General features: G+C 42.8%; 2 protein-coding genes across 4 annotated transcripts in view; one reads left to right on the top strand and one right to left on the bottom strand.

Annotated features, from left to right (window-relative positions):
- Positions 1–558: 558 nt before the first annotated feature.
- LOC122766904 (cysteinyl leukotriene receptor 2-like) lies at positions 559–7,339 on the bottom strand. Of its 2 annotated transcripts, none has more exons than XM_044022140.1 (6): positions 7,219–7,339; positions 6,406–6,534; positions 3,993–4,179; positions 3,485–3,652; positions 2,947–3,114; positions 559–2,602 (listed from the first exon to the last, which is right to left on the bottom strand). In XM_044022140.1, the coding sequence occupies exons 3-6, from the start codon at positions 4,163–4,165 to the stop codon at positions 2,083–2,085; spliced, it is 1,029 nt and encodes a 342-aa protein (XP_043878075.1). In that variant the 5' UTR covers positions 4,166–4,179; positions 6,406–6,534; positions 7,219–7,339; the 3' UTR covers positions 559–2,082. The 2 variants fall into 2 exon arrangements, with proteins under 2 accessions (XP_043878075.1, XP_043878076.1); XM_044022141.1 differs by having other exon boundaries at positions 6,406–6,520.
- A 16-nt stretch (positions 7,340–7,355) lies between these two features.
- LOC122766903 (butyrophilin subfamily 1 member A1-like) overlaps positions 7,356–11,073 on the top strand; it is a 5,598-nt gene continuing 1,880 nt past the window's right edge. For both annotated transcript variants that reach the window (XM_044022138.1, XM_044022139.1), the window contains exons 1-7: positions 7,356–7,416; positions 8,210–8,501; positions 9,069–9,133; positions 9,872–10,063; positions 10,168–10,254; positions 10,336–10,458; positions 10,700–10,780. In XM_044022138.1, the coding sequence (XP_043878073.1) occupies positions 7,356–7,416; positions 8,210–8,501; positions 9,069–9,133; positions 9,872–10,063; positions 10,168–10,254; positions 10,336–10,458; positions 10,700–10,780 (901 nt within the window). The remainder of the gene's footprint in view (positions 7,417–8,209; positions 8,502–9,068; positions 9,134–9,871; positions 10,064–10,167; positions 10,255–10,335; positions 10,459–10,699; positions 10,781–11,073) is intronic.

Raw genomic sequence — 11,073 nt, 5'->3', positions numbered from 1 at the left:
ATATTGGTTCGGTTGTTTCATTTTTTTTGTCTCTTACATGTTCTTTTCTTGGTGAAAATATATATGTTTTGGGGTTTTTTTTCTGGTAGAGAGGATCATCCTCTCACAGAGACGATCTTTGGTGCCGTGCCACCCCCACCGTGTCGCGTGTCATTGGAAGCGGAGACCGGAGCAGTTAAAGGAGCAGTCCGTGTTTTGCTGTAATGTAGATGATGAGCCACTTGTTTTTCACACTGTTGTTAAACTCGGTCTCGCGAGGTGGGCGGGGCGAGTTTTTTTGATTGCTGTGGGTCAGTCAACAGCCACGTGATTATGGCGTCATCATTACAGATATTAGGGCTGTAAAATTCAGTGACAAAGAGAGAGAGTGCAGAACCTCATAGAGAATCTTCACGTTTTAAGGTTTCCTGCTGTATCACAGGAACACGGTGGCGGTGGTCGGTCGGTCACTGACGTCGCTGCACACAGGAAGTGATGGCAGTGGATTCGGCTGCGTTTAATGTGTCCAAATATGACTGTAAAGCGTGTGCAAATATCACCTGACAAACAGTTTCATAGCCTCAGGCTCTGTGTTTGCTCAAATATTGTGTGTGTGTGTGTGTATGTCTGTCCATGAAACAAAAGGGGGTGTGGTCAGGAAGCACCTGGAGCACAGGAAACTCGGACAAAGGCAGAAAGCAAAACAGTCTTCTCTGTCCAGAAAAAAAAGAAATTAACCAGTCACTAAACGCCTCCCTCCCGGTTGCCATGGTAACACTCATGTCTGACCTCTGACCTTTGACCTCCCTCTGACAAAGCAAACTTGCTAAAGTTAATACCACTTTATACAGACAACATTATTGAATTAAAACATTATAAAGTTTATAAACTTCATTCAGTAACTACTATAAACTGTTTTTATTGTTATGAATGAAGAATAGTAACTTTATAAATGGGGACTTAGGTCTCGTCTCAGGTTTTATATCACTTTTTTTTAACTTAATATATCAAAGAAATCAAATGTACATATTACAGAGACCCGAATGTGACTCAATAAATAAATATTGTTATGAAAGCTGATTAATATAAACAGGAAGTGCTTCAGTTTATAATCTGTCTTTTGCCACCCACGACGACAACGACAAGAAAAACAACAGGAAACAAACAGGACATTTAAACCAAGATATTTCATTTCGACTTGACAAAAAAACCCATAAAATTTAACATGAACACACTATAAAAACACACATTTTCAACCAAATTAAAAATCATGATAAATACCCTGCTAGTAGCTTCCGCATATTTGCGTGTAACGTAAAGTGAGCGAAGAGGGAGGGTCTCGTCGCCACATTGATTCGCGTTTAGCGCGATGACGAAGCTTAACCCCGGAAACAGGCTACTCTCGGCTGTGGAGAACTTCTCGCTAACGCTGTCCGTCAACTGAATCTGCGATGCACAACTGTTCACCTTATGCCCCGCCCCACAACTGTGTAGTAGCTCCTGCGATCATCGCTTGATGGCGTGCAATGTATGGGGAGAGGCGTCCCATTTGAGAAGATGGAAGAAATATGGACGCAAATTAGCCATCGTTAGCAATAGCGACACTCTGACAGCCATTTGACACCGCTCTGTGCCGGGTCCGGTTCCCAAACCTGAGAAGTTGGTTTTCAGCTGGTACCAAAAAATGGTTCTCCCTTGTGAACCATGACATCATCAATGGGCGTGTCATATACTGGGCTGTGAGGACGTGAGGGGGAAGTAGAGGAAGTATAGAGGAAGTACAGAGGAAAAAGTGCGGGTGTTCGGCCCGATAAATGCTGAGTAACATCCTCTTACTTTGGTCTTGAACTGGGCTGGTTCTGAGACTCGAGAACAGAGCCAGAACCAGAACCGTGTCTGTCTGAAAGCACTACAAATGGGTCCTGAGTCATTTGAGCTTATAGCAACTGATAAAAACCAACAAAAATATTGGGAAAACATCTCTTTAGAAGATATTAGCTTGTATAAGAGCGTGAAGTTGGCATTTCAAATAACATAAACACAATTAAAAATCATGAAAAGTCATGAGTACATTCAGGATCCTCGGTGCTAACGAAGGCCCCGCTACAGAGGCGGCTGATGAACTTCCTCTGTGTCTGTTTTCCTGGATCTCATCGCCAACCTCCTGCTGGACAAAATCGAGAAACGCGCAAACATCACGTTGTTTCTGAACATCCTGGTGGAGTAGTAGTACAGCAGCGGGTTGACGATGCTGTTCGATGCCGCCAGACACAGCGTCACCACCACCGTCAGCTGCAGCCAAACTCTGACGCCACAGTTCCACTGGTTGTAAGTGGCGTGCAGGTGCACCGCTCGGATCACGTGATAGGGCAGGAAGCAGACCAGGAAAGTCGCTGTCACGATGGTAATCATGTGCACAGAGTGGCGTCTGTTGCGTTGGCAGATGTTGGGGGTTCTGCGGAGGCCGGATAGGTCCATCAGGCGTCGTATGATGCTGCAGTAACAAATGATGATGATAAAGAACGGCAGCAGGAAGCCCACTGTCGTCCCCATGTAGTTCAAGATCAGGACGCGTCGCACGCTGGACATACAAGACGGCTCAAAACAGCGAGGCAGGTTTTCTCTGAAGAGACGGAGAAGGTGTTGAAAGCAAAACAATTCGATTTCTGCTGCTAGCAGTTTAAGTATACTGCCCCACCCTTACCTATAGTGAAGCTATAGCAAGCAAGCGAGCTAAAGGTGTGTTCCATTTGTAGTCAGAACTCGGAATTTTTGAGGTCATGGGGCGTCCTTGTGTAAGAAACACCCCCTAAACTCAGAAACCTAAAGCAACCCTAATACAGGTTTCCAAGATAGCTGCCACCATGCTAGTGTTGAAAATAACGTTTGTCTTGTCATTGTTTAAAATAACGCTGACTCACACAACACACAACGTATTATGTCTTTCAAAGGGTTGTGTTTTTTTACCTGATTGTCACGCCACTGTACAGGAAGGGAGCAGAGGACCCGCCCACAAACAGCCAGATCCCAAGGCAAACCAATAAGGTCCGAGTGGGCGTGGCTTGTGAGCGGTGATAGTGGGGCTTGGCCACGGCGAGCCAACGGAGCACGGTCAGCAGAGTGAGGAACAGGATGCTGAAGGAAGAACAGCGTCACTTTTTCGGAATAGAGCTAATACTGAGCTTTTCTTTCAGTTTTCATCCACACGAAGTGTTTTCAGCGATGTTGCAACGAAAAATTAGGTCAAACTGAAACTGAACACAGATTCTAACGTCCAGACTAAATTGCAACCAACTTTTTTTTCAAATTTCTTAATTTTTCGGGATTTTGAAAATTCAGGATTGTGTGGACAGCAGGTCGATACAGAGCAAAATTTGTGTTTTAAAGGTCCAGTTTTTTTTAGAGTCATGTGGATGTAGCCTGAGAGTATGTGTGTGTGTGTGTGTGTGTGTGTATGGACCTGTGTTGTGGGGACACTGTTTGTTTGTGGGGACATTAGCGTTACCTGGTGTACAGGTTGACGTAGAAGAAGTACTGACACACTCGGCACAGCCAGTCAGGAAAACTCCACACTGCACCCCGGAAGTAATACGTCAAACGCAGAGGCAGCGTGAGCGAGAAGCTGCAGTCTGATAGGGCGAGGTTCATCACCACCACCGAGAAGTTGGAGCTTCTGTTTGGGGAAACGTGAAGAAGGTCAAGTTCGTGTCGAGCGGCCATATTTGTTTGTTTTTTTAATTCCGCCTTCCAGTTGTGAACAGATGTGATTAAAAAATGTTTGGCCTCCTTCAGGCCACAAGATGGTGCTGTGGTCAAACTCTGTAGAACTGTAGAAAATAATAGAATATAAAGAACTAGAAAAGAATAGAACAAAGTAGAATAGAACGAACTAGAATATTATAGAATAGAACAAACATCTGATTTTACTCCAAAAGCTCAGATCAATTTCAACACATACATTTTCCTAATTTTTTGAGTAAAGTGTGTGTGTGTGTGTGTGTGTGTGTTCACACCTGTGGCGGCTCTGCAGGTAAAACACCACCAGCACCACAGCGTTGAAGAGGAAGGCGACAGGAAACACCAGCAGATACACGTATTTGTAGACGCTGAACTTGACGTGTTCATGATCGCGGGAACACTCGGTCAGCCATGTTGTCGACGTGTTGTTGCACAGGGCGGTGGCCATGGCAACCAGGTGTTCTGCAGAATGCACACACACACACACATAACACTTTTTATCTCACTGTGAGACAGACTTTTCCAACAGGAAACTGAAGTTTGTAAACCACTCACTCTCCCACACCAAAGCCCATAGAGAAAATCAGTGATTTTAACATCACAGCACACAGGAGTTGTTGATCCACTGCTGCCTCCATCACTTAATTCAAATGTCTTATTTTGTGAATTCAGCTTTTGAAATTGTTCAGCTTTACCTCAGTGACACAAACTGACCACAACGGGCAGCAGAAGACCAGCAGCTCCTGTGTCCCCATGAGCTAAAATCACTCATTTTCCCTAAGGGGTTTGGTGTGGGAGAGTGGAGAGTGGTAAACACAACTTCAGTTTCCTGTTGAAAAAGTCTGTCTCACAGTGAGATGCAGTGGAAAACACATCATTTAATATTTTAGATGTGGTTCTCATGAGATGAGCCTTTTGCTAAGAGGCTAAAAATCAGTGAACTATCACCTTTGGTGCCGCTGTGTGACTTTTCTTTGTAGACAAATGAACTGTGTGTGTGTGTGTGTGAAAGTGATGGAATGAGGAAACAAACTGCTCCTCAGAAAACGGGGGAATCTCTGCTGTTTTTGGTTTTTTTGTCTGTTACTGTGTTTAAGCAGGAAAACCAGCATGTGACCAAAAGCCTCATTCCTGCACTTCCCAATCCCAATGCAGGATATTTTCCTCAGGATCAAACATATGGATTGCCCATCACAGTGTACTTAATAATCATTATTTCCATTTGTGCTTTTGTTTTTGTGAAGTGCCACGGAGAATGCAGAAGAGAGCGTCGGAATGTAATCTCGTCATTGCTGTCTTTACAGAGAAACCCACGATGGTTGTGGGTCAAGTTCAGTAACAATAACCTGCTTGTATGTTACTGAAGTATTTTGACAGCGGGAACTCTTTAATGTCGGTGGACACATGAGGAAACAGCCTCTAAATAAATGTCTACGATGTCTTAAGAACATTCTTTCACGTCTATCTCACTGTTAGACTTGACTGTTCCAACAGGAAACTGAAGTTTGTAAAACCGCTCACTCTCCCACACCAAAGCCCACAGAGAAAATCAGTGACTTTAACATCACAGCACACAGGAGTCGTTGAATATGTAGAACAAAAGAAGATTCGATGATGATTAACATATCATGATCAATCACTGTATAGCAACACATTACTTACTATATCGCGATGACTTAGTACCTCATGATAATGAATTATTATGACTTAATATCTTATAATGGTGGCTTACTACCTGAGAATGACTTAGTATCTCATAATGACTTAGCATGACATAATAGCGATCTACTATCTTATAATGACTTACAAAGTCAGATGTTATCATCTCATAATGGTGGCTTATGGCCTTATAGTATACCATGACTTAGTATGTCATTATACTGATCTACTGTCTTATAATAACTTAGCAATTCATAACAATGACTTAGTATCTCATCATAATGACCAATTATCTTATAATGACTTAGTATCTCATGACCTAGTGTGGCATTATAATGATATACTATCTTATCACTTAATATCTCATCATAATGACTTAGTATCTCATCATAATGACTTAGTATCTCATCACAATGACTTTGTATCTCATCACAATGACTTAGTATCTCATCACAATGACTTAGTATCTCATCACAATGACTTAGTATCTCATCATAATGACTTTGTATCTCACCATAATGACTTAGTATCTCATCATACCTTAGTATCTCATCATAATGACTTAGTATCTCATCACAATGACTTAGTATCTCATCACAATGACTTTGTATCTCATCACAATGACTTTGTATCTCACCATAATGACTTAGTATCCCATAATGACCTGCCTATAATAATGCCTATATACATACATACATATATATGAATACTGTATACATATGTATAAATTATATTTAAGTATAAAGTACATTGACAATCAGAGACTGTATACAAATTGATGTAAATGTAGAGTCCTTGTTCAGATCACATTATTATCAGTGACAGTTACTGTATACAAACATGATCCAGTGACGATGTACATACTGTATATGTGTGTGTATTTGATGCAGTCATAGATGAGTTCACCGTGTCGCTGAAACACTTCTGTCCTCACTGTCTCGGATATAAATGGAATCATCGCTCGCTGTCATTCTGTGCTGAACGTGTTAAGACTTGCAGCTGAAAGAGTTTTAAGAGCCTTAAACTGACCTTAAACGAGTTTCATCGATCCTCGCGCATCCACGTCTTTTATCTCTTCACTGTACTCGGCATTACAATCCTCAGGCTGTGAATGTGTGTGCGTTTTCATCCGCAGCTGCATTCCCTGGAAACGATGGGCTGTTACATACACACACCCTCAATAATATAAACAGACGGGAAGCCAACACACACACAAGAGTTGTTTCAACTTGTCTATCACATTTTACACACGTACAAGTTCATTCTCTCAAATGTATTTTGATATAATTACTAATCATTTGACATGTCATAGCGACTCAGTGTCTCATATTAATGACATGTTATAACAGCTCACTGCCTTATAAGGACTTACTATCATAATAATGACTTACTATGTCATTATAGTGATCTACTTTCTTATAATGACTTACTATCTCATATTAATTATCATTATTATTATTATTATTATTATTAATGACTTATTATCTCAAAGTAATCACTTACTATCCCATGACTTAGTATTTCACAATAAAAGTAGTTTGCTGTCTTATAATGACTTAGTATCTCATAATAATGACTTACTATCCCATAATGACTTAGTATGTCATAATGACTCAATATTGTATATCGTTATAACTGAACACAACACATATTTCACAATAAAAGTCACTTGCTGTCCTGTAACGACAGTATGTCACAAAGGTGATCTGTTATCTCATGACAATTTATGCAATCTCTAAATCATCACCAAATGACAGATTATCTCAAACATTGACTTAATATTTCACAATGATGACCAAACATTTGTAATTAATGACATATTATGCAAAAAAAAGCCCAAACCTATCGTATTCTGTCCAGATTGGAGCTCGCGTGCGCATGCGTATCACACGAAGCTTTGACCAGGATCCGGCCGCAACCTCCTGTCCGTGTCGCGAGCGCTGCAGCGACGGACAAAGCTCCGCTCCGCCGGGACTATCATGACCTCCCGCTTCCTGGGCTCGCTTCTGCTTTTCAGCGGTTTTCTTCCTGCACCGACCGGTAAGACTGTCGCCATGACAAGCCGGCTCTGAAAAAAAAAGCACAAACTTGAAAGCTTCCGTTCTCGCTGCGTGTTTGCTTTCGTTTTCAACCATATTATTTTAACCGGTTTATTCCCAAAAACCCTGCGTCACTTGGCGTCACTTCCATGCCGAATTAAGAGCAACAGGGTGACACGTTTGTCGCAGTAAAATCAACGCCCTGGCCTTCAAGTGTCTTTCCAGGGAAACGCATGCAGCGTTAAAGTGGCAGTTTTTCTAATGGAGTTCAGCGAGTCATGGCCACCTTCAGAGTGTGTGAAGCGTCAGTGGGGTGGGGTAAATTATGATCAATTATAATTCTATATACATATATGTATGTGTATCATTATTATGATTAATAATAATCATAATAATACAATTATTATGATTATTATATTATTAATCATAATAATAATACAACAATAAACAATCGTAATAACAATAATAATTACATGTTTCCCATTTTATAATGTCTCTCATAATTTAACGTATGGAATGTAATCATTTGACTTCCTCAATGTGAACAGGAAGTCAGCTCATTGTTACGTTACGTTTAAAGTCGTACGTTTGTGTGAAGTGTAAGTGAAGTATACGTGTGGTTGCTCACTGTGTTGGCAGCTGGATTACACTGTTACAAAGGCTTTTCCCACAGGAAGCCGATGTTGGTAAACCACTCACTCTGCCACACCAAAGCCCATAGAGAAGATCAGTGATTTTCACGACTCAATCTCATGTGAGATTGCGCCACATTTTCTCCCGATTCCTGGTTTCAGGTCGACCCCTACAGACCGACTCACCTGCAAGATTCTATGCACTTGTTGGCGATGACGTCACCCTTCCATGTCTTCTTCCCATGCCTGACGTCACACCTGTCAATTTGGTGGAGTGGTATCGGATGGATCGTCAATCGCTAGGGTCAAATCAACAAACGATCCTTCACGCTGTCCGCAATGGACTAGCGCTTGTGAAGGACCAGGACCCCCAGTACCGAGGCAGGACGGCCATAATGGCGAACGGCTCTCTGGAACTTCGGAATGTCACGCCGCGAGACTACGGCAACTTAAAGTGAGTGGCAGCTGCATGTTGTGGTCCACTTGATATTGTTTGGAGGGCCACATGAAATCGATTGGAGGGCCACATGTGGCCCCCGGGCAGGAACTTTGAGACTACTGTCTTAAAGGGTTAGGGTTAAGATAACGCTCTGACTTCACAAATTGTGAAGATTTTAGATCCTCACAGAGGTTGCTTTTGGTGGAAGTTAATATTTAGTTGTACGACATTTGGAATTGTTGTTGAATTGTTGTTGATTTCTTGGGAAAAGTGTTCCATGCATTACCTGAACATTACCTACATGCTAACTGGCATTACCTAGCAAGACTGACTTGTGTTCAAAACTATATCACAGGTGTCATTAGTCTCACCTTAACTCCAAGATTGCTTGCTGTTGACGACGCTAACAAGCTAACTTTGTTGTTGGCTCAAGTGCATAACGTGCAGTAGCTTGTGAATGCCGGACACTGCATGGACCATGTCCTCTAAAAGACACAGGCCCTGACTTGGGACACAGCTTTTTGCTCCTGTAAATTATTTTCTTAACTTGACGTCTGTCTTTCTGTTTTCTTCCTGATCCAGCTGCAAAGTTTTAAGACCACAATCCGAGAGACGCGAAGAAATAGCGGTTGTCTCTCTGATTCAAGGTAAGCTAACAGCGGCAGTGACGGATGTGGACAGAGGCGTCCTGCTTGAAGAAAGCCCCGCAAAATGTTCTTGAGATGTTCATGGTACACGTTCCAACGTTCACGCAATAGCTCAAGAATGTATCGAGAGAAGATGCAACGGAACGCAATGTCTGACAACGTGGCGAGTTTCACCGTTAAAGTCGAGAGCTCTGTATGACCGATAGTCGCTTCCAGTGATATTTTCACACGGCAGTGAACAGTGAAAGTCGCCATGATGTGTCCGGCTCCGTATGGTGTTGTGAAACCACACAAGACTTCGGTTTCTTCTCTGCAGACGTTTCCTCAACAGAGAGCGCGACTTGTGCGGTCACAAAATGTAGGAAAATGTACAAAAATGGCGGAGTTATGCGACAAATTGCGTTCGGTATGAACACAGCCTGATAGTTTAGGTTAGAGGTTGATGGCAACGCTGGTTAGTTCCCTTGCTGGGGCATTCACAGGTGGCTTTCAATTTATTTTGACCCATTAAGTGCAGAAATTGTTCTCCCGTTATCCCACTAGTTAGCAACCAGTTTGCTGCTAGCTTCAACCTGATCTGTGAAAGCGTTCCAACCTAGTCTTTGAGAATCACTGTCTCACAGAGCAGGACCGTTAGCGCAAATGTAAATTTTAAAAAAAGTACCTTGATTACGCAACATACCGTTGATACGTCCAGACCCTTATCCGAAGACCAGTGACAGGTGTGTCTGTCTGCAGCTAAGGTGTCCGAGATCAACTTGACTGTCCATCAGTCTGTTGTCCACTGCAAGTCCAGTGGGTGGAGCCCGGAGCCACTCATTTCACTGGTGAACGCCACGGGAAACGCCTTCCCCGCCCAGAAGGAGCCACCCGTGGAAGAAGGCGGCCTCTTCACTGTGTCGGTTCACCTGAACATCACTGCATTCAAAGGTGAGTCGATCAAGATCTGATGCTTCTTCAGCCAATAGGAGCCCTTCTTTCCCGCCAGATTTCCCCAAGGCTGAAGCTTGTAACGTTTCTTATCCTGCGTACAGGAAGTGAAACCCTGATCTGTCGGGTAGAGATACCTGGAAGCCACGTGTTGAGGGAGAAAACAATTACAGTCACAATTCCTGTCACTGGTAAACTTTCACTATCAATTGTTGTTGATTGTTGTCAGACTTGAATTTTAGTAAGTGTTCAACAACAACTGTTTTTTGCAGAGGTTGATTCTCTGGAGGGGGGCTTCTGGAACCCTGTAATCTTTGCAATGCTGGGGTTAGGGTTAACCCTTTCCATCCTGTCCTTCCTCTTTGTCGTGTACATGCGGCGTCCAAAGATTCAAGGTCTGTCTTTGTTTTGTCTTTGTGTTTGTCTTTGTGTTCCACAGCAGAGGAAAACTTGTCACAGTGCATACCTAGTTTGCAACCTGTATATTATGCGCTTGATAATGTGACAAGAATACATTTTCGACCGTTAGTGGAAATAAAACTGGAACTTCTTATTCAACATTAAGTCGGTCTTCAGCTTGTTGTCATGCATGGAACAATAACCAGGGACTGGGCGCGTGTTCTCCGTCTGTTTCAGTGCTCATGGACATCCTCATGATGACCACTACAGGAGCTTCTGAGGACACAGCGAAAAACAACAAGACGTTTGACGAGCACGGTGAGTCGATGGGGACGAGGTGATTACAAGAGATACAGTAGAACCTTATGGAAGTGGTGCTCCGGTGCTACTTAAAATAGGTCTGTTATTCGGTCTGTTCGATTACTCAGACAATAAAAAGACGGGAAATGCTGGAGCTGGGTGTGACCAGGATGGACAGGATTAGAAATGAGGGTCAGGGTTGAGACGGTTTGGTCATGTGCAGATGTTGTAAAGGAGGGCAGTCGGTGTAACAGAAGAGGACACAATGGAGAGGACAAGACGGAGGCAGATGATCCGCTGTGGTGAAGCCT

Source organism: Solea senegalensis, linkage group LG3, assembly GCF_019176455.1.
Source record: "Solea senegalensis isolate Sse05_10M linkage group LG3, IFAPA_SoseM_1, whole genome shotgun sequence".
Classification (NCBI taxonomy): domain Eukaryota; kingdom Metazoa; phylum Chordata; class Actinopteri; order Pleuronectiformes; family Soleidae; genus Solea; species Solea senegalensis.
The sequence above is the reverse complement of the archived record's forward strand: the minus strand, read 5'-3'. Positions and strand labels throughout refer to the sequence as shown.